Here is a 23,662-nt window from a genome sequence, read left to right as displayed (position 1 = left end):
ACACTGTTGTATAGCAGAGCTTAGTACAGTACTCTTCTTGCAGTAAGCGCCCCAAAAATACCACTGATGGTTTGACTGATGATGGGGGAGGAAGTTCCAGGCCAGAAGGAGAACACGGGTCAGAGGGCAGCAGCGGGTTAGGCGAGTACAGAGAGTAGCTTGGAGGAGTGAAGAGTGTCGTCTGGCTTGTGAAGCAGCCTGACTTAATGGAAAGAGCATGGGCCTGGGAGTCAGAGGACCTGGGTTCTAATCCTGCTTTACCACTTGCCTTCTGTGTGACGTTGGGCAAGTCATTTAACTTCTCTGTGCCTCAGTTTCCTTGACAGTAAAATGGGGATTCAATAACTGTCCTTCCTCTTACTTAGATTATGAAGTCCAAGTGGGACAGGGATGGTGTCTGTTCTGATTAACTTGTATTTACCCCAGCTCTTAGAACAGTGCTTGGCATATAGTAAGCATTTAATGAATACCATAAAAAAGCAAAAACAAGACTGTCCGTGCTGTTTGGATGCCCCCACCCCCTTCATAGACTATCCTAACCCTGGGTTGGCAGGGTGGCCCCGAGCAATCTTGGCTCCTCAGTGTGTCCCAGGAATAGCCAGATCTAAGGCCTAAGCATCTCTTCCCCTCCTACAGCCAGTTTGGAGGGAGGTCTAGGGCACTGTTTGTGGCCTCAAGGGAAATCTGCATCCCCTTTAGGTTGACACCCTGAATTCTAGAATTCTAGAGAAGCGGCGTGGCTCAGTGGAAAGAGCACGGGCTTGGGAGTCAGAGGTCATGAGTTCGAATGACGGCTCTGCCACTTGTCAGCTGTGTGACTGTGGGCAAGTCACTTAACTTCTCTGGGCCTCAGTTACTTCATCTGTAAAATAGGGATTAACTGTGAGCCTCACGTGGGACAACTTGATTACCCTGTATCTACCCCAGCGCTTAGAACAGTGCTCGGCACATAGTAAGCGCTTAACAAATACCAACATTATTACTATTAGGCCGAGGATTTGGCAAACCTTCCCCATCTGCCATTGGATCGCTATCTAAACCCCAATGAGGTGGTAAGCACTCTCAGAGTTTGACTTCATGACTTGGCACTATGGTTAAAACGCAGGCCTGGGAATCAGAAGACCTGGGTCTTAATCCCGGCTCCACCACTTGCCTGCTGTGTGCGTCACTTCACTTCTCTGAGCCTCAATTTCCGCATTTCTAAAATGGGGATTCGAAACCCGATCTCCCTCTTACTGAGGCCATGAGCCCCACGTGGGTCAGGGGCTGTGTCTGACCTGATTAACTTGTATCTAACCCACCCACCCATTCATTCATTCATTCAATCATATTTATTGAGTGCTTACTTTGTGCAGAGCACTGTACTAAGTGTTTGGAAAGAATAATTCAGCAATAAAGAGAGACAATTCCTGCCCACACTGGGCTTACAGTCTAGAAGGGGGGAGACAGACATTAAAACAACCCAGTGCTTAGGACAGTGCTTGACATACAGTAAGCACCTAACAGTGATCATAACTAACTGACAAGTAAGATTTGATGTCAGAAGAATCAATCAGTCACTTGTATGTATTGAGCATCTCCTAAGTGCAGAGAGCTGTACAAAGTGCTTGGGAATTACAATAATGTTAATAAATACAATTCTTGCTCTCAAGGAGCTTAAGGTCTCGCAAGGAGCTACCACTTAGTCTCCTCATTATAGGCAAAGTGAGTGCAAGTGAATAAATAAAACGGACATAGACAAGTGTCAGGGCTGCTGTGCCCTTTCTATGGGAGACTGGTAGAAAGGCTCAGGAAACCAGTAAAGTGAATTGACTGGGCAAGAACCCAACAGCCTGGTCCCGTGATTAGACTGTAAGCCCATCAGTGGGCAGGGATTGTCTCTATCTGTTGCTGAATTGTACATTCCAAGAGCTTAGTACAGTGCTCTGCACATAGTAAGCGCTCAAATAATACTATTGAATGAATGAATGGTCCATCGGAACATGCCCAGGGCAACGAAACGTCAGCAAAAAGACTTCCTCAGATATGCCAAGCACTATAATAAGCACTGAGGTAGATACATAGTAATTAATTCAGACACTTCCTGCAATGGAAGCAGCCAACAGCCACAAGCACCAGTGAAATCCTCAGGGGTGGGAACTAGAAATAATGATAATAATAATTGTGGCATTTAAGCACTTACTATCTTCCAAATACTATACTAAATCAGAACTCATTTTCTCATACAGACCCCGTTTATACAGTATTTGTTAAATGCTACTATGTGCCAGGTACTGTACTAAGCACTGGGATAGCTAATCAAGCTAATCAAGTTGGACACTGCAATCGCTCATCCTATCCCACCTAGATTACTGCATCAATCTCCCAACCTCCTGCATCTCCTCACTCCAGTCCACACTTCACTCCGCTGACCGGATCATCTTTCTACAGAAATGTTCAGGACATCTCATTCCCTTCCTCAAAAATCTCCAGTGGTTGCTTATCCACTTCTGTGTCAGACAAAAACTCCTCACCATTGACTTTAAAGGACTCCATCACCCTACCCCCGCCTTCCTCCTCTCACGTCACTCCTTCTACAACCCAGCCTTCACACTTCCCTCCTCTGGTGATAATCTTTTCACTGTGCCTCCGTCTCACCTGTCTCACCACCAACCCCTGGCCCAAGTCCTATCTCTGTTCTGGAACGCCCTCCCTCCTCATCTTCACCAGACAATTATTCTCCCCCTCTTCAAAGCCTTACTGAAGCCACATCTCCAAGAGGCCTTCCTAGACTAAGGCCCACTTTTCCTCACCTCCCACTCCCTTCTGCGTCACCCTAATGTGTTCCCTTTGCTCTTCTTCTTTCTCCCTATCCCTCACCGCTTATGTATATATCTGTAATTTTATTTATTTGTATTGATGTCTGTTTATTTGTATCTGTATCTGCCTCCACCCCCAGACTGTGAGCTCTTTGTGGGCAGGGATTGCCACTGTTTATTGTTGTATTGTACTTTCCCAAGCTGTTAGTACAGTGCTCACCACACAGTAAGCGTTGAACAAGTACGATCGATTGAATGAATGAATGAGGCTCACAGTCTAAATCCACATTTTACAGATGAGGGAACTGAAGCACACAGAAGTTAAGTGCCTTGCTTAAGATCACACAGCATACAAGTGGCAGAGACAGCATTAGCAGCAGCGGGAGGAGCAGCGTGGCTCAGTTGAAAGATCCCGGGCTTTGGAGTCAGGGGTCATGAGTTTGAATCCCAGCTCTGCTACTTGTCAGCTGTGTGACTGTGGGCAAGTCACTTAACTTCTCTGTGCCTCAGTTACCTCATCTGTAAAATGGGGATGAAGACTGTGAGCCCCACGTGGGACAACTTGATTCCCCTGTGTCTACCCCAGCACTTAGAACAGTGCTCTGCACATAGTAAGCGCTTAACAACTGCCAACATTATTATTATTATAATAATTATTATTAGAACCCAAGTCCTTCTGACTTCCAGGCCCATGCTCTATCGACTAGGCCATGCTGCTTCTGGCTGTCCCGCCCATGACTTTCCCATCACAATGCCACCATCCTCCCTGTGTCACTAGCCCTTAACTCTGGTGCTATCCTCAACATCTCTTTCATTCAACACATATTCAATCTGTTGGTTTGACCTTCACAGCACTGCTAAAATCCACTCTTTTCATTCCATCTAAAATGTTACCACGCAGATCCAAGCACTTAACCTATTCCACCTTGATTACTGAATCAGCCTCCTTGTGACATCTTGCCTCCTGACTCTCCTCATTCCGGTCCATACTTCACTTTGCTGCCCAGATCATTTTTCTACAGTAATGTTCGGTGTATGTTTCCCCACTTCTCAAGAACCTCCAGTGGCTGCCCATTCACCACCACATCAAAGAGAAACTCCTCTCCATTGGTTTTAAAGCCTTCAGTCACCTTGTCCCCTCCTACTTTACCTCACTGCTTTCCTACTACAACCCAGCCCGCACACTTCACTCCTCTGATGCCTACCTATTCACTGAACCTCAATCTCGTCTGTCTCACCACCAACCTCTTGCCCACATTCTACCTCTGGCCTGGAACGCCCTCCCTCTTCACGTATGACAGATGATCAATCCCCTTACCCTCAAAGCCTTATTAAAAGCACGTCTTCTCCAACAGGCCTTCCCTACTAAGCCGTCACTTTCTCTTCTCCCCTTCCCTTGCACTTGAATTTGAACCCTTTATTCCCCCCTCCCTCATCCCTACAGCACTTATGCACAGATACATAATTCATTTATATTAATTATAATAATAATGTTGGCATTTGTTAAGTGCTTACTATGTGCCAAGCACTGTTCTAAGCGCTGGGGTAGATACCAGGTAATCAGGTTGTCCCACGTAGGGCTCACAGTCTTCATCCCCATTTTACAGATGAGGTAACTAAGGCACAGAGAAGTTAATGACTTGCCCAAGCTCACACAGCGGACAAGCGGTGGAGCCGGGATTAGAACCCTTGACCTCTGACTCCCAAGCCCGGGCTCCTTCCACTGAGCCACATTGCTTCTCAGTCTTTCTTCCCCTCTGAACTGTAAAGCTTGCTGTGGGAAGAGAATGCATCTACCAACTCTATTATACTACAGTCTCCCAAATGCTTAGTACAGTGCTCTGCGTGCAGTAAGGGCCCAATGAATACTATTGATTGACTGATTGATTGGGGTCGATTCAAGATAATCAGACCAGACGCAGTCTCTGTCCCACATGGGGCTCACAGTCTAAGTCAGAGGAAAAACAGGTCTTAAAAGCCCATTTTAAAGATGAGGAAAGTAAGGCCCAGAGAAAGGACAACCAGAATCGGGACTAGAAGCCAGATCTCCTGATTTCAGAGCCGTGCTCTTTCCGCGGACCAGCTCTTCAAAATCAACCCCCATCTGACTGGTGTAGTGATGAAAGTAATGAAAGGTGAAAACTCTAACTCCCGTGGGGAGTCGTGTGACGGGCAACAAAAGGGAGAGACCTGGGAGCCGCAGGGAACGCTGATGTCCGAGAGTCTCTCGGGGCTCAGCTTTGAAACAGGTGAGGATTTCAGCTTTGATTTTATATCAGTAAACTCTGCCCCAACTCTAAGTCTGAGCCAATAGGCGGTAGCACTGCTCATTGCTCTTGGCCTCTGTAAACACGGAGTGACATTTTAAATAGTAGTCCTGGCCTTGTGTTTAAAGCCAGTTCGAGGGATTGCTCTCCTTCTCCCTGGGCTTCCTTTTACCTTCCACGCCAACAGCTCGTTCATGAGCCATCTGAAGGGAGTGTGTTGGCTGGAAACGGGCCCCCTGGCTGGTCCCACGGGCTCTATGCAGATCCCGAAATCCCGGGCACCAGCCGAGGAGGGGGCCTCTTTCGGGGAATTATCTTTAGGCTGCCCCTCCACGGAGCAGTCACCTCAGCGTGCTGTCCTCGACCAGTTGTCCTGAAGTTTTTACGTGTTTATCTTACCCGGTCGAACTCTCCTCCTGTTTCATGAGCAGGGCAGCGGAATGCAGGACCCTTAGGCCACCCAGATTAGAGGTTTTTGTGCCGAGGCCCCTATATGGTTGTGTTAGACCGAGAGATGGAACCGAAGCCTGTCTCGACTCCTTGTTTGGGAAGCAAGTGGGAGGGGAACGGGCCAAGAGGCTATATAACCTAGCGGATCTCGGCTTCACAGAACTCCATCCCCGAGCAGCTAAAAGCAGCCAGGCACTGTCAGGGTAAGTGGCACAGAACCAAAAGTGTGACTGATGGAGTGCACGGGTTTGTTTCTTCTGGGAGTACGTTCGGGAGCGGTCTGAGGGGTTTCCGCTAGGGGATGCGTGCGCCGGTACTATTTATTGCAGTCACGCAGATTGAACTATTCCAGTTTGCACAGCTCATCATCCTTAGGCGTAAGATCCACCGCCTTAACCTGGAAGAAAATCTATCGGACATTAGAGCTGAGTTAAGTTGATGGCAGAAGGGCCTAGGGCAATGTTCCATTCTAAATTAGCCTTGTTTCGTGAAGTTGGATGAGTTTGGCATTTAGGGCCCAGCTCGACTGCTTTAGTAGCCTTCCCAGGACTTGGTTGGATTTCCCGAGATTTCAGGATGTGGCCTTTGGCACGTAGAGAAAAGGCCGTCACGAGTCACTTCTTCGTGTTGTACCTGATGCGATTGGGTGTCTGCTCTCTGGTTGTAAATGATTCTAGCTTGTGATGGACGGGAATTGAATGGCCCAGTATGAGCTTCGGTCAGGGTGGTTGCGGGCGGGTTCAGAAGCTGAAACTGATCTCTGAGGAGCAGGAGGCCAGAAAACAACTTAATCCTCCTCGGCTTAAAAATGAAAATCCGAGGAAGAGGGAGGAACAGCTGATCTCTCCTTGTCTCCATGCTGCGGAGTACCTAGTGGCTATTGTGATGATCATCTGAGCTGAGTCCCACGGTCTCTCTGGGGCCAAACAGCTGAAAATCCAGGCTCAGCGGCCGGAAGCCCAGCCTGCAGCTTTTAGCCTACGGTTTCTTCACATTTAGAGGCTCTTGACTAAATATGGTTTGTGTTTAGAGTCTGACAGGCCAGGAATTGTAACATTCCTTCCACCCCTCAGCCCAACCTCTCATTTTTGGCACAGGACAAACTGGAGTTGATTTGAGCCAAAGCCCTGACCTGGAACTCTGTTCCCAAAACAGTCACCCAAGAGGGTATTGCCTAATTAGGAAGTAGTTTGTTCCCAACCAGGCTGTTCACTTGGGCTCAGAAGAGTCTCTGGAGTCTTGAGCAGACAGACTTTTTAGGGCAAGGCAGCTTCCTTCCCCTATTGAAGATTATTCTAAGAGGTTGGTTAATCCTTCCTGGAAATGTTTTTTTTCAAATTTTCAAGAAAAACTCCTTTCTAGTAGTAGTTTCTTGGAAGTCAGACTTTTCACACCCTCTCTAAAGTGCTTCTGATGTTACCGCTCCTTCATGCTGCCTGATGTCTCCTGGCTCTCCCTCTGCTCAGCAGCACTGACCGTTGACCTCTTGGATGTTTGAAGAAAACTCAATGGGGAATTTTCCTAATCTGTTGGTACCCTCTGCTATTTCTGCATCCTTCCTTCCCTCTCCAGGTTTTCTACCTCCTTCCCTGGCTCCCATTTCCTGCACCCCAAATTCTCCGGAAAGGATGGAGGGGAAGGAAGAGAACGAGTACATTGAATTCAGTTTAATATGGATGTTTTAGAAGGTTTTTCCCCCAATTTTAAAAATGCAACTTTCTATCATACAAATTAATATATTCTAAGCCAAGGCTTTAGTGCCAAACCTTCCCGGTCATTTGGAGAGCTAGCTTCAGGGCAGTGGACTCTGAGCTGTGGGTGAAGTGGAAGATGATGAGACACTTACTACAGCGTCTGGCACATAATAAGCACTCAACAAATACCATTAAAAAAAAAGAGAGAGACTTTTTCCTAAGGCTATCTACCCCCATTCCACCCAGTTCCCCTCATAATTCGGCTTCTCGGTCAACAGCAACGAGCTACAGATGATATCTTTCAGTCCCACAAGCTATGGCGAAGTGGCAGGGAGGAGAGAAAGTCAATAATGTACAGGCCAGCTAACCGATCCTCAATTTTAATTTTTACGGTATTTGTAAAGTGGTTACTACGTGCCAGACGCTGTACTTAGTTCTGGGTAGATACGAGATAATCGAGTTGGACACAGTCCCTTCCCCACATAGCGCTCGCAATCTTAATCCCGATTTTACAGATGAGGTTATTGAGGCACCGAGAAGTTAAGCAGCTTACCCAAGGTCACACAGCAGACGTGGAGGAACTGGGATTAGAACCCAGATCCTCTGGCTCCTAGTCCCATGCTCTATCCATTAGGCCACGCTGCTTCTCTTGTCAATATGGGAATGGGAGGTACATTGCCAGCTCCCCTGGCCAAAGTTCCTGGACACTTGTAGTCCTTGATGTGGGACTCTACTGATCCATGGCGGAGAGCTTTGGGATGGGAGAAATAGGTGGGAGAGAGGTCAGAGGGGTGTGGGGTGGAAGGAGTCTCCTTTGCCAGAAATTACAGTAAACCAAGAGGTCTTCCAGAATTGGGGCTCCGTAGGGCAAAAGGCAGGTTATGAGTGTCTAGCAAAGAACCCTCTGCCCGGCCAGAATCTGTGCAGAAATGTTGGGTGTTACCACTGTGTTACCCTTCCCTCAGCGAGAGGCGGCACTCCCCACCCCCTGCCCCCGCATTCCCCTCATCCCCTCCACCCTGGGGGTGGCCAACGAGCCAGGGCCCTTACAGAGGGGGCTGTTGCCTGGGCCTCTGCTCCTGGGCCCCAAACCCCTAAAATGAAAAAAACTGACAGAAGGATATTGTGGGGGAGGGGGTTTGTTTTGATAAATGCCTATCTAGAGAAGAAATACCAACGAAAACCCAGCAATTTCTCAGTGTTTGGACAGAAACGTGCCGGCCGTTGAACATGTCTCACTCCCCTCAGCCTCTCATCCCCAGAGCCGGGACTGGGGAGCCCCAGGCAGGGCCAGGGAGTTGTTTCCCCTGAACCCCCAGGCTCGATTTCCTGAAATCAGGGTGGTCGTCACCTTCTAGTTAACAAGCTAGTGGAGGGATCTGCCCGGGCTGCGTCCCGCTGATCAGCCAACCCCAATCCGCTGTGTTTCCTGTTCCCATCTCTCAGGCGCCTCCATCTCCTCAGGACCACCTGCCCGCCCCCGTTCTCTCTCTCACTCGGTTGGAAGAGGTTGCCGAGACCATGTGTGAAGAAGAAGACAGCACTGCCCTGGTGTGCGACAACGGCTCGGGCCTGTGCAAGGCGGGCTTTGCCGGGGACGACGCGCCCAGAGCTGTTTTCCCGTCCATCGTGGGCCGGCCCCGCCACCAGGTAAACATTCTGGCCATTCTCGGGAGCCCCCCAGAGGGAGAACCCCTGGAAGACGTTCCTACAGCCCCACCAGAGCATCGAGAAAGAATAACAATGATTGTGACATTTGTTAAGCACTTACCATGTGCCAAGCACTGTTCTAAGCACCAGGGTAGATACAAGGTAATCGGATCATCCCACGTGAAGCTCTCAGTCTTAATCCCCATTTTACAGATGAGGTAACTGAGACACAGAGAAGTGAAGTCTCTGGACTTTGGAGAAGCAGCGTGGCTCAGTGGAAAGAGCACGGGCTTTGGAGTCAGGGCTCATGAGCTCAAATCCCAGCTCTGCCACTTGTCGGCTGTGTGACTGTGGGCAAGTCACTTAACTTCTCTGTGCCTCAGTTCCCTCATCTGTAAAATGGGGATGAAAACTGTGAGCCCCACGTGGGACAACCTGATTCCCCTATGTCTACCCCAGTGCTTAGAACAGTGCTCGGCACATAGTAAGCGCTTAACAAATACCAACATAAGTCATTTGCCCAAGGCCACACAGTAGACATGCAGCAGTTAGGATTAGAACCCATGTCGACTGACTTCCAGGCCCGTCCCCTTTCCACTTGGCCATGTTGCTTCTGAGTGGAAAAGTGGAGGAGCCAGAGCCTCACCTGGCCCCGGGCTGCATCCATTAATAATTGTGGCATTTGTAAAGAGTTACTCTATGCCAAGCACTGTAGTCAACACTGGGGTAGATTCAAGATAATCGGGTCCCACATGGGGCTCACAGTCTCAGGAGGAGGGAGAACCCTTTTGAATCACCATTTTGCAGATGAGGGAACTGAGGCACAGAGTAGTTAAGTGAATTGCCCAAGGTCACACAGCAGGTAAGTGGAAGACCTGGGATTGTAACCCAGGTTATCTGATTCCCAGCCTCTTGTTCTTTCCACTACACCATGCTGCTTCTCCATTCCACTGTGGCCTCCCTTCCGTTGTGCCCTGGAACCAGAGTCCAAAAGAAACAAGCAGTGCACAGAAAGTGGATCAGATCCAGTCCTAATGGCTGGTGGAGGCTCTCGGGCACAAATTAGGCCAGGTCCCCGCTCCCCTGGTTCTCATCCTAAATAATGCGACCTGAGTTTGGGTCATGTGAGCAGTGAGGGCTACCTAAAGTGGTGGGAGGCAGAGGCAGCGAGAGAGGAGAGCCAACCGGGGGGCTGAGAAAAGGGGACAGAGGAGAGGGGAAAGGCAAGGGGGAAAGTGGAAAGAAGGAAATGGAAAGAAGAGAAGGAGAGGAAACTGGTGAAGGGGTTGGGGGAGAAGAGCAGAACAGCATGGGCATTGGAGGAGAAATGATGGCCTGCTCTTCCTCCTCGGCCTGCTCTTCCTCTTTCTCCACTGCTGCCCATTTTCCTCTGTTGCTGCCACTTGGGTCCAGCGTTTGTGTCCGGCCTGGAGGGCTGGGCAGCTGAGGTCAGAGGTCCCATAGCAGCACTGCTGTCCCCTGAGGTGTGAGGCGGCCAATGACAGAGAGCAAATTGGGCAGCACGTGGGAGCGACTGGAGGAGAGGAGGGTGGCGCATAGTGAGTAGTCAGAGTGGTGTTGAATGGCAGCAGTGGACAGTGCTCAGCTCTGTACCAAGCTGTTCTGATCGGGACAGGGGTAGGAGGGGCTGGAGAAGCCAGGCCAAGAGGGAGAAGGATGTTTTGTTTTCAAAGGCGAGTACCAAAAACTCCCTTCTCTGGCAGCCGAGGTGGGATGATGGAGCACATCTGAGGGTGGGAATCCCCCTCCCGGCCACTCTCCAAAATCCCCGCGAGGCTCAGGGCTGGGGGGAGTTCCATTACCACGGGCAGAGCAAGTAGCCCTAATCTGCGGGGGAGGGACGGATCTCCAGCCTTACAGGGAAACACCACCTCCCCAAGGAGAGGCAGGGCAGCTCTGCAGATTATCTGGAAGAGCGTGGACTACCTACGTAGGGGGTTCCTCCTCTGACATCTACCAAGCCACCGTTTGGCTTGAACCACCCCTCCAGAAAGAAAGCTCACTTGGTAGCATCCTCCCCTACAGGAGGGAAAGCCCACATCTCCTGGAGCTCCAGGAAACCAGGCCAGTGGGGAAGTGTCACTTCCTGGCCCAAGGAGTTTCTCACAATCCTTGCAGAAGTGGAGGATTGTGAGGGAGAACTGAGAAGCTGGGTGGGAATGCCACAGACCCTCTCCTCTGTGATCTGACCCTGAATGCCGCAAATAATTCTCCATTTAACTAAATCCCAGGCTCGGCATCCACTGGACTGATGTTTGCTTTGCTTTTGCCTTTTTTTAGGGTGTGATGGTGGGCATGGGTCAAAAAGACAGCTATGTAGGTGATGAAGCTCAGAGCAAAAGAGGAATCCTGACCTTGAAATACCCCATAGAGCACGGCATCATCACAAACTGGGACGACATGGAAAAGGTACCTAGCGGTCTGATTAAAATAATATGTTTCAAGGGGTTTCACTGACCCGTGGATAACAGTCAGGTAGAGTTGCATTATCATTCAAGTGGAGAAGCCATTCATCAACCAAGGAGGTAACCATCTGAAACGTTTCTACCGCACTGTATCTCCAACTTGTTTCGGAGAGGTCCACTCAAATGTTATCTCACCCGCACTTGGAAGGCCTCCTGGTAGGAGAGGTAAAGGATCAATAAAACCAGAATAGAGAACTAAAATAACACTTACTATCAACCTTTGTATCAAGCAAAAACTCCTCACTATTGGCTTCAAAGCTCTCCATCACCTTGCCCCTCGTGGCTCAGTGGAAAGAGCATTGGCTTTGGAGTCAGGGCTCACGAGTTCGAATCCCAGCTCTGCCACTTGTCGGCTGTGTGACTGTGGGCGAGTCACTTAACTTCTCTGGGCCTCAGTTCCCTCATCTGTAAAATGGGGATTAAGACTGTGAGCCCCAAGTGGGACAACCCGATTCCCCTATGTCTACCCCAGCACTTAGAACAGTGCTCGGCACATAGTAAGCGCTTAACAAATACCAACATTATTATTATTATTACCTCACCTCCCTTCTCTCCTCCTAGCACAGTCTGTTTCTCTGGCGCTAACCTCCTCAGTGGGCCTCGTTCTCGCCTGTCCCGCCATCGACCCCTGGCCCTCGTCCTACCTCTGGCCTGGAATGCCCTCCCTCCTCACATCCACCAAACTAGCACATTTCCCCCTTTCAAAGCCCTGCTGAAAGCTTACCTCCTCCAGGAGGCCTTCCCAGACTGAGCCCCCCTTTCCTCTGCTCCTCCTCCCCTCCCCATCACCCTGACTCCCTCCCTCTGCTCTAATCCCCTCCCCGCCCCACAGCACTATATATGTACATATTTATTATTCTATTTATTTTATTAATGATGTATATATATCTTATGTGTATATATGTGTATATATCTATAATTCTATTTATTTATATTGATGCTATTGATGCCTGTCTACCTGTTTTGTTTTCTCTTGTTGTCTATCTCACCCCTTCTAGACTGTGAGCCCATTGTGGGGTAGGGATTATCTCTATTTGTTGCTAAATTGTACTTTCCAGCGCTTAGTACAGTGCTCTGCACACAGTAAGTGCTCAATAAATACGATTGAATGAATGAATTTATAAGGACAAGATAAGATGGACATCGACAAGACCCATTTGTTCTCGGAGACCTAAAACAACATTTGCAGGGACAAGACAAGGTGAACTCCCTGTGTTCTCTCTTCGTAAAGACCAGATTTCAGTGTTTCACCTAAGGGATCTGGTTTGAATCCCACTAGTGATGCCAGTGTTGGAAAAGCATAACTCAAGTTCTCATAGTTTTGCCCTTTGAAAGGTGTTGGCTGGAAATATTGGTGCATATATAACAATATATGAGTACAATATAACAATAAATAGACACATTCCCTGCCCAATATATATGTAGGCATATCTGTATAGACTGTGAGGGCATTGTGGGCAGGGAACATGTCTACCAGTTCTTTTGTACTCTCCTAAGCGTTTAGTATAGTGCTCTGCACAAAGTAATTGCTTAGTAAATACAATTGATTGATAGAAGCCATGTATTTTCAGGCTGTGCCCTGCAAGATGTGGTTTGTTGAACTGTGTTATTTTGTCCAGGTTTTATTAGATATCTATAGGTTGGGTTTTTTTGATTTCGTGGTATTTAATAAGTGCTTACTATATGTCGGGAACTGTACTAAGCCCTAGGGTAGACACAAGCTAATCAGGTTGGACACAGTCCATGTCTCACATAGGGTTCACAGTTTTAATCCTTATGTTACAGATAAGATAACGGAGACACAGAGAAGTAAAATGACTTGCCCAAGGTCATATAGCAGACAAGTGGTGGAGCTGGGATTAGAACCCAGGTCCACTGACTCCCATGCTTCTACTATTACTTCTAGGCAGGCTGGAAGAGCTGAATCTCTACCGTGGCCTGCTGGGACTAGCTCTATTGACAGAGCCCCACAGCATTTATGCATAAACCCGTAATTTATTTGTTTATATTAATTTCTGTCTCCCCCTCTGGACTGTGAGCTCGTCGTGGGCAGGGAATGTGTCTGTTACTTCTTATGTTGAACTCTCCCAAGCCCCTAATACAGTGCTTTGCACACATTAAGCGCTCCATAAATACGATTGAATGAATGAAAGAGCCCTGGCATCTGGTCCATTCATTCATTCGATCGTATTTATGGAGCGCTTACCATGTGCAAAGCAGAGAGTCCAGAGTTGCCGCAGCAGTATATTTTGGGTGTGGGCGGGGAGGACTGATCGGATCTTCAGTGAGATGCCTCGCTTGCTGGAAGGTCCTCAGTAAACTCAACCTTCTGCTCCGGGGAAGTCACAGTCTGGGGGGGCATGGATGGGGAGGGTCAGGGTCGGGGTCGGGGGCAGGAGTGCTCTGCGGGGTCCTTGGTCCTGCCCACAAGCACAGAACCAGGGACCAAATGATGGCGGTGAGAGCAGGGCAGACTTACCGCTCTGCCGTCACCTCACGCAGGCGGCTGTGTCTGGCTGGAGGGAAGGGGAGAGTTAGCGTGGAGGATAGAGGAAGAGGCCCTTCTCTGCTTTCCAAGGCAAACAATCCTGTTTCCACCCAGTGGGGAGAATCAGCCTGGCTTGTGCCACATCTTCAATAGCCTCTCCCCCTCGCTTTCCAATGCTTTCGCTTTCCTGCCTCTCTTGGAGAAGTTCTCTCTCCCACACTTCCCCCCAAAACCCTACAAGCCCTACCTTTTGGTAGCCTTGTTTCTTTGTCTCGAGCATCAGGCTTTAGACCACAAGGGGATACTGCTGATGATGTGTTTTCTCCTCTGCCCTTCTGCACATCTCCCCCTAGATCTGGCATCACTCTTTCTACAACGAGCTGCGTGTTGCCCCCGAAGAACACCCCACCTTGCTGACCGAGGCTCCCCTGAACCCCAAGGCAAATCGAGAGAAAATGACCCAGGTAAGGCAGTCCCTGGCCCGGTTCGGGCGGGTCCTGGCAGAACTGTGGTGCTACGAGACAATTCCCAGAGCCACTGAATTCCAGGCCCCTGCCCAGGAAGGAGACATATTGATGGTGTGTATGCTTGGGTGTTTGTTGGGGGGTGCAAATGGGAGAGGGGTGTCTTACTCCCCCAGTAACACTAATCTCAAGGGCAGAACTGGGGCACTAGACAGATTAGTAACGAGCAGGGGAAATAGGGTCTTTGTCATTATCCCCCGCTCCATCCCTCCCCGGGTTCGGTGCAGGGGAGTCTCCAGGTCCTTCCTTGGGGCTGACTGTGTGTATGTAGGAAGCAGAACTGTGGGGTCTTCCCCTCCCACCTCACAGAAGGGCTGGATTCTGTCTGAAAAGAAACATGGACATAGTTTTTTGGCAGAGGCATGGAGTCGATCCAGCAGACCTCTGAGATGAGTCGCAGGCAAATTTTGAGCATGTGTGAGGCTGGGGTGTCAGGAAAACTGGGAGGTTGAAAGAGACCTTCAGTTGGAGCTTGCCTTTTGTACACAAACCCAAAGAACTCATTTGAGGCCCCTTGCTAAATTGGATCTGAGCATTCCATTCTGGTGGGCTGGAACCAGGCCAGCCCAGAGGAGAGAACACTGTAGGTTTGGCTATCCAGGCCACCAATCACGCCTGGAGGTTCCTTGAGCCTCCCCAGATCTTGGTGACCCTTGACCTCCTAGTGTCCTCCTTCCTCAGCCTTGCATCCTGCTCGGGGCCAGGCCACGGTGTAAGTGATTGGGGCCTGAGGAAAGGGGTTGGGCCAGTTCAGAGGAGACTAATGCCCTCAGCCCCATTCAGTGGGTGGACCAAACAGCTCCTCTGGGCAGATGCTTCTCAGCAGCTTTCTTTGTCTGCCTTGTCGGCGGTGAATCATGGCTCTCTCCCATCCTCCGTTCACCTCCAGCTCCTCCCACCATGTCGTCCTCCTCTGCTCCTTCTCCAGCCCTGCGGGGAAAGTCCCTGCTCTGGGGGCCAGGGCTTAGGCCCTCAGCAGCAGGGCAGGTGAGCTAAGTGGGATTAGCCCTCCACTCACGCATGAGTACCCATTCAAGTGGGCATCGGTGCAGTACCAAGCCCCCAGGCTGCGATGGGCAGCTCAGGCGAGTCACCGCCTTGGAGCACGTGAGCACAGCTGGGATGTTCAGGTTTTTCGTGCCTGGCACAGGGCAGCCCCCTTCCCTCCACAGTTGCCCTGCTCTGGGTGCCAGGTGACCTGGGTCCTCAGGAAGGCCAAGCAGGCAGACTGTTGGACCAGCCATGGGTGGGACTGGGCTGGTTCTCACCACACAGGGACCACCGGTCCTACTTCCTCCAAACGACACTTCCCGTTCAGTGGCCAGTGGCCCTGGAGTTAATTCAAATCTCCAAATTGCTTTGCAGATTATGTTTGAGACATTCAATGTCCCCGCCATGTACGTGGCTATTCAGGCGGTGCTGTCCCTCTACGCTTCTGGACGTACAACTGGTAGGTGTTTGAACAACAGAAGGATGAGGACATTTTTGGAAGAATCACATTTCGAATGGAGGGTCAATTGCTATTACTGTAGGTTAGCTTAGGGCAGGCAATCAGAGGGGGGGCCTCTGTGGGCCCTGGTCACTAAGAATTAATCGAGCCTTGCAAATCAATCAAAACAACCAACTTATTATGTATATCTTCCAGAAAATTAGAGTCAGGGCTAGAGTGTGCCTCACTCCCATCCCTCTATAAGATATTCAAGCACTTCCTCCCTTCCGGAACTCTCTCCCCCTCCCCATCTTGCAGATCAAAGCTCTCCCCATCTTAAAAATAATAATAATAATAATGGTACTTGTTAAGTGCTTACTAAGTGATGAGCACAGTTCTAAGTACTGGGGTAGATACAAATGAATCAGGTTGGACACAGACCCTGGTCCACATGGGGGTCACACTCTTGTCCCCATTTTAAAGTTAAGGTAACTGCGGCACAGAGAATAGACTTGCCCAAGGTCACACAGCAGACATGTAGCAGAGCTGGGATTAGAACCCTGGTCTTTCTGACTCCCAGGCCCATGCTCTTAAGTTATACTGATTCTCTGCAATCTTCAAAGCCCTTGTAAAATCACATCTCCTCCAATAAGCCTTCCCTGACTAATCTCTCATCTCCCCACCCTATTTCCCCTGCAACTTTCGCTTCCGTATCTCCGTATCATCGAAACACTTGGGTATTCACTCCCTCCCCAAACTCTCCTGGAGCACTTGTACTCATCTTTATACCCTATTGATTCCTTATATTTGTGAATTATTTTAGTGTCTCTCTCCCCGATTAGACTGTAGATTCCTTGAGGGCAGGGATTACAACTAACCCTAATATAATCTCCCAAGCACTTAGTAGAGTGCTCTGCATCTGGTAAGGGTTTGATAAATACATTCAGTCGAATGATTGATTAGCCCACACTCAGGGCAGTTGGACACCTCCTCTTCCATCCCCTCCCCTAGAGCTCTGGAAACTGCCGTTCCTTCCTGTATCCACGGATGGGCCGAATCCCTAAATCTTGGCCAACCGCCTGCCCACCCTCTTTTTTGTAACCCGGGCATATATAGGTCAGGGGCAAAGCCGTACCACCTCTACAACTCTCGACCCCACCCCCGAGGGTCAGTTGGTCAGCCAGGAGGGGGGGATCCAGCCTGAGGTTTTGATCACCACTGGGTCTTCTGTGGCCAATTCCCAGGGATCGTGCTTGACTCCGGCGATGGGGTCACCCACAACGTGCCCATCTACGAAGGCTACGCCCTGCCCCACGCCATCATGCGTCTGGACCTGGCAGGCCGAGACCTGACCGACTACCTCATGAAGATCCTGACCGAGCGCGGCTATTCCTTCGTGACCACCGGTAAGGGCAGCGGGGGTGGGGGTGGCGTGGAGGCTGCTGGGAGCGCTGCATTCCCTTGGCCTCGAAAGGGCCTCTTCTTTCCTGTAGAGAGATGCGAGGAAATCATTCAAAAAACCAATCCTCCTTTAATAGAAAGTCTTAGGGTGATTCACAAGACCGCACCAGAAGAGGTCAGAATTACCTCAGCAAATTAATAATAATAATGTTGGTATTTGTTAAGTGCTTACTATGTGCAGAGCACTGTTCTAAGCACTGGGGTAGATACAGGGTAATCAGGTTGTCCCACGTGAGGCTCACAGTTAATCCCCATTTTACAGATGAGGTAAGTGAGGCACGGAGAAGTGAAGTGACTTGCCCACAGTCACACAGCTGACAAGTGGCAGAGCCGGGAGTGGAACCATGACCTCTGACTCCGAAGCCCAGGCTCTTTTCACTGAGCCACGCTGTAATATTAATTATTATTATCATGGTACTTGTTAAGCACTTATTATGTGCCAACCACTTCTCTAAGCACTACAAGTTAATCAGGTTGGACACAGTCCCCGTCTCGCTTGGGGCTCACAGTCTTAATCCCTATTTTACAGATGAGGTAACTGAGGCCCAGAGAAGTCACTTAACTTTGCCCACGGTCACACAGCAGACTTGTGGCAGAGCCGGAATTAGAACCCAGGTCATTCTGACTCCCAGGCCCATGCTCTATCCACTAAGCCGTGCTGCATCGGGAGTGTGGAAGTGCAGGAAAGTGGAGAGATACAAATTCCTCAGGTGGTGGGCAGACACTCACTCTCAGGGCTGTCCGGGGGAGAGCCGCATCTGAACTCCGAGCAGGTGGGGATAAAGGGATTTCTCACCAGGGTGAGGGCATGCAAAGACTACCTAGGCAGAGGATTTACCTCTAAGTGCCCCCGGCCCCTAAATCTTGACTCTCCTTGGCAGCTGAGCGGGAGATCGTGCGGGACATCAAGGAGAAGCTGTGCTACGTGGCTTTGGACTTTGAAAATGAGATGGCCACAGCGGCCACCTCCTCCTCCCTGGAGAAGAGCTACGAACTGCCCGACGGTCAGGTGATCACCATCGGTAATGAGCGGTTCCGCTGCCCCGAGACCCTGTTCCAGCCCTCCTTCATCGGTAAGGTGTTTTTTTTAAATAGTATTTGTTAAGTTTCTGCTTTGTGCCAGGCACTGTACTAAGCACTAGGGAAGATACAAGTTAATCTGGTTGGACAGAGTCCATGTCCCTCATGGGCTCACTGTCTTAATCCTATTTTACAATTTAAATTGTACAATTTAAGTGACTTGCCCAAGGTCACACAGCAGACAAGTGGCAGAGCTGGGATAGGACCCAGGTCCTTATGACTGTCAGGCCCATCCTCTATCCACTAGACAATGCTGCTTCTCTAAATCCTTCCAAGCTGAGGGGAGAAGCCGTTTTTAGATCCTTCATTAAATGTCTTCCTTGGCTCCACCTTCTATCAACATTGCACTGTGTCACCAAGGGGTTTCCAAGCTCACTCCTAGAATGACTTAATTCACACTTGTGAGGGCAAGTTCTCGTTGTCTCATTTTCCTGAACGGGGCCTGAGGCAGAGAAGTCCCACTGTGTTGAAGTGGTTGAGAGATGAACCTGCATCTCAGCGAGCTCTTGCTCATTTCCCCCTGCCTTTAGATCAGTGGTTCCCAACGAGTCTGCTGTGACACAGCAGCCTAGCTTCGGGACGCCCCCTCTTGTGACCCCAAGATGTGGGGGTGCCTCCACTTTTTATTTCGGTGCCCATAGATGGATCAGCTCCTATGCTCTAGGATGTGCCTGAACTTGCTCAGATACATCGAAGATTGAGGTGATCTGATATGCAGACCCCTGATCGCTCTCTCTCTCTTTCTCCCAGCGCCCCATTGATTTCTCGGCAGAAGGGAAGATCGATGGACAATATTTTGGGGTTGCCTACTTTGCGCAGAGCACTACTTTAAGAATTTGGGAGAGTACAGTACAACAGAGTTTGTGAACACGTTCCCAGCCCACAACAAGCTTGTTGTCTAGATGTACACAGATGAGTCTTCACCTGTTAGGTGGCTCCCCAACTCTTCCTCAGCCGCTAATAGTGACTTGTTGTACCACTATAGATTCTTATGTAATAAGGATCCTTTGTAAGACGACTTGGGGCCACAGTCTACTTACTACAGGCAGGTTCTCTCCACCCTCTCTCCCAGGACGCTTTGGACTGCAGTTGTCTGGTTTTTACTCTCCACCAACAAATTCCCAATCTTCCACTTCACTGGGAGGACCTAGCAATAGTGGCTTTCTTTCCAACCTGGAAGTCATCCTTTATGCGGGAAAATACGTTTCTAAGCACCAGTACGGACAATTTCTAGGTGAAAAGCCAGGATTTTGGCACATCTGTCACAAGTACCAACTCTGTTATATTGTATTCTCCCAAGCGTGTAATACAGTGCTCTACACACAGTAGGTGCTCAATAAATAAAAGTGATCAATTGATTGATTCATAAAGGATGGCATGTCAATCTGATGGAAATGTTCTGCAATGTTCTCTGAGCATGCATGATGACCAATCTTTTAGAAGACTCAGGAGGATTCAGTAGTAAAGTAGTGGTTCCTTCCAAGACGTAGCTCGTCAAACCCCAGCGTTTAGTACAGTGCCTGCCACATAGTAAGCGCTTAATAAATACCAAAGTTAATTAATTAATTATTTAATTACTAAACAGTGAACTTTAACTAAATGAATCTTTATCGGATTTATCTTCAAAAAGAAAGAGGTTTTCAATTTGGAGAAGAATCGTTTGTCCAATTTGATTCGAATGAAACATTCCAGAGGAGACTTTATATTATTCGATCGTCTTATGAAAATAATTTCTTTCAAAATGAAATTCTGGGCAAGGAACATGTCTGCCAAACCTGTTAAAATGTACTCTCCCTAGTGCTTAGTACAGTGCTCTGCACACATTAAGTGCCGAACTGATTACTTGATTGATCTCTGTGCAACAGGGGACAAATTAGGCCTTCCAAGGACACACAGAAACTCAGTCTCACTGTTGATTCCTGATGATGCCTCCTTCTCAGGAACTCTATGAAACATGAATCTCAGCAGAGACCTATGTTACTGTGCCTTTTCCCAGGGATGGAGTCAGCGGGCATTCATGAAACCACCTACAACAGCATCATGAAGTGTGACATCGACATCAGGAAAGATCTCTATGCCAACAACGTCCTGTCTGGGGGCACCACTATGTACCCTGGCATTGCTGACCGCATGCAAAAGGAGATCACCGCTCTGGCTCCCAGCACCATGAAGATCAAGGTAAAGGACAATCGCCTGTCATACTCTCCAAAAACCGATGAAGGGGATTGGACAGATTTGGAGGCTGGTTACGACCCAGATTTCTGGAAGAGATTATTATTATCATTTCTGTTGAATGTATTACTATGTGTCAAGCACCGTTCTAAACACTGGGATAGATAGAAATTAATTAACCTGTAAAATAGGGATTGGGAGAGGGACTTTGTCCAACTTGATTACCTTGTATCTACCCCAGTGCTTAGACCGGTGCTTGGCACGTAGCAAACGCTAATCAGGTATCATTATTATTATCATCATTATTATTGGGGGAGTCCAATATGACACATTTGGTAGGCATTTTCCCTGTCTACATCGAGCTTAACGTTTAAAGATAATGTGTCCATGAGAAGCAGCGTGGCTCAGTGGAAGGAAGTGGGCTGGGGAGTCAGAGATCATAGGTTCAAATCCCCGCTCTGCCGCTTGTCAGCTGTGTGACTTTGGGCAAGTCACTTAACTTCTCTGGGCCTCAGTTACCTCATCTGTAAAATGGGCATTAAGACTTTGAGCCCCACGTGAGACAACCTGATCACCTTGTATCCTCCCCAGCGCTTAGAATAGTGCTTTGCACATAGTAAGCGCTTAACAAATGCCAACATTGTTATTATTATTGGAGCTCCCTGCAAAACCCAGGATGAGCTACAGGTCTGCCAGACGCTGGGTCGGAACCCCTGGCTGCCCCCTCTCCCTACCCTCACCCCATGACAATCCTCATCTCATGGTCTGAGGCAGCTACTAAGGGCAAATCTCAGCCCCACCCCATCTCCCCGGCCTAACCTCAATGGGCTGCCAGGGTAAAGGCAGCTTCAAGGTATGACCACGGGCCAGGACGCTCATCCCTAATGGACTAAACTCTCCTTACCTCGATTTCATCTCTCTCGCCTAATTCCCGCCTCTGGCCTGAAATGCCTGCCCTCTATATATCTGACAATCAATCACTCTCCCCATCTTCAAAGAGTTTTTAAAAACACATTTCCAAGAGGCCTTTTCTGACAGTGCTTAGAACAGTGCCAGTGCTTAGAACAGTGCTTGGCACATAGTAAGCACTTAACAAATACCATAATTATTATTACTATTCCTAGGTCCTCATTTCCTCTTTTCCCACTCCCTTCTGCATCCCCCTGTACTTGGATTTTCACTCTTTCTTCACCCCTCCCTCTCCCCCACGGCACTTATGAGCATATCCACAATTTATCTGTTCATATTAATGTCCGTCTCCCCCTCTAGACTGTAAGCTCACTGTGGTCGGGGAATGTCTAAATTGTTAGGTTGTTCTCTCCCAAGCACTTAATACTGTGCTCTGCACACAGTAAGCGCTCAATAAATACGGTTGAATGAATGAATGAATACGACTGACTGATTAAAGGAAATGGCCAACGGGCATGAGTCACCCGGGCGACTCAATTCTTTCTATGTGCCGGTTAACAGATCATCGCTCCGCCGGAGCGCAAGTACTCGGTGTGGATCGGCGGCTCCATCCTGGCGTCCCTGTCCACCTTCCAGCAGATGTGGATCAGCAAACAAGAGTATGACGAGGCGGGGCCCTCCATCGTCCATCGCAAGTGCTTCTAAACCGGCCTTCCCGCTCTCTGTATGGTTTCAGTAGACAACTGTGAATGGATTCAGGATCATGTCTTACAGCTCTGACCAAAAAAGAAAAGAAAAAAAAAACCCACAAAAGACAAAAACTTTCTTAATAAAGGCCCCGATTGGATTTCTTAGGTATTTTTTAAATAAATCTGAAATACACCACCAGGAACTCACACCTTTCTACTCTGAGTGGTTTGTTTCCTTCCTCCTGCTTCCCCTCATTATTATTATTAATATTATTATTATTTTTGTTATTAAAGCACGTCTCCCTCTTGTGGAAGCTGGCTAATATGACACAGACAGCTGAGGGAGGCCACGTGTGTACAGGATCAATTTCCATAACTGGATGAAAACCTGCTCCCGGAAACAATATTAAACACAGGGCGTTCCACTGACATACTGAGAGTGGGGGAGGATTTATAAACAACCAGGGAAGCAATGCGGGGAGGAGTTGGAATAGAATGAAAATGTATTTCTCAGCTGGATTTCGGGGGAATCTGGACGTCTCGCCATTTGGAGGCTAGTGGACCATGGCCACGCATCCATTCATTCATTCAATTGTATTTATTGTGCACTTACTGTTGGTATTTGTTAAGCGCTTACTATATGCCGAGCACTGTTCTAAGCGCTGGGGTAGACATAGGGGAATCTGTGCGGAGCACTGTACTAAGTGCTTGGGAGAGTACGATATAACAATAAACAGACACATTCTCTGCCCACAATGAGCTTACAGTCTAGAGGGGTAGATGGATGTCAATATAAATAAATTACAGATAAGTACGTAAGCTCTTACATGTGCCAAGTTCTGTTCTAAGCGCTGGGGTAGATACAAGTAATCAGGTTGTCCCTCATGGGGCTCATAGTCTTCATCCACATTTTACATATGAGGAAACTAAGGCACAGAGAAGTTAAGTAGCTTGCCCAAGGTCACACAGCAGACGAGTGGCGGAGCCAGAATTAGAACCCACGTGTTGTGACTCCTAAGCCAGGGCTCTGTCCACTAAGCCATGCAACTTCTCTAGGAAGTGCTTAACAAATACTATTACCATTAATATCATAAAAAAACATAATGTTGGGAGTAACAGTAACTCCCTCAGACAATTAGTTTTTTTGCATTATTTGTAAAGTGCTTACTGTGCGCCAAACACCGTATTAAGCCCTGCAGAGATATAAGATAATCAAGTTCCAAGTGGGGCTCACAGTCTAAACAGGAGGGAGAACAAATATTTTCCTCCATTCTGCAGGTGAGGGAACTGAGGCTCACAGAAGTCCTGCACCGGAACAGCTGGCCCTCCAATCCAGAGGCTGACTAGCGCGTGACTCTGAGGTTTGGGGTGGCTTCTGGTGCTGTTCCACTACTGCTTCTGGGTGTGACCACTCTGGGACCCTACCTCTCTCCTCCTCGTAGTCCAGGGCATAGCGGGGAACTTGGGGTGGAGCACTAGCCCAGGAGGTGGGAGAGCGGCAGGGGCAGCCATAGGAAAGCTGAGGCCTCAAAGAGATGCAACGGAAGGGACAGCTTCCAAATGAT

The 23,662-nt window shown here is 48.8% G+C and overlaps 1 protein-coding gene across 1 annotated transcript; it reads left to right on the top strand.

Annotated features, from left to right (window-relative positions):
* Positions 1-5,626: 5,626 nt before the first annotated feature.
* On the top strand, positions 5,627-22,306 carry ACTA2 (actin alpha 2, smooth muscle). Its single transcript, XM_001506709.6, has 9 exons — positions 5,627-5,718; positions 8,656-8,859; positions 11,161-11,289; positions 14,187-14,297; positions 15,723-15,807; positions 17,031-17,192; positions 18,129-18,320; positions 20,324-20,505; positions 21,970-22,306. Exons 2-9 carry the CDS (start codon positions 8,731-8,733, stop codon positions 22,111-22,113), a joined length of 1,134 nt encoding a protein of 377 aa, XP_001506759.1. The 5' UTR covers positions 5,627-5,718; positions 8,656-8,730; the 3' UTR covers positions 22,114-22,306.
* The last annotated feature ends 1,356 nt before the right edge of the window (positions 22,307-23,662 follow it).

Source organism: Ornithorhynchus anatinus, chromosome 3, assembly GCF_004115215.2.
Source record: "Ornithorhynchus anatinus isolate Pmale09 chromosome 3, mOrnAna1.pri.v4, whole genome shotgun sequence".
NCBI classification, from domain to species: Eukaryota; Metazoa; Chordata; class Mammalia; order Monotremata; family Ornithorhynchidae; genus Ornithorhynchus; species Ornithorhynchus anatinus.
Note: the sequence above shows the minus strand (reverse complement) of the source record. Positions and strands in the feature narration are given on the sequence as shown.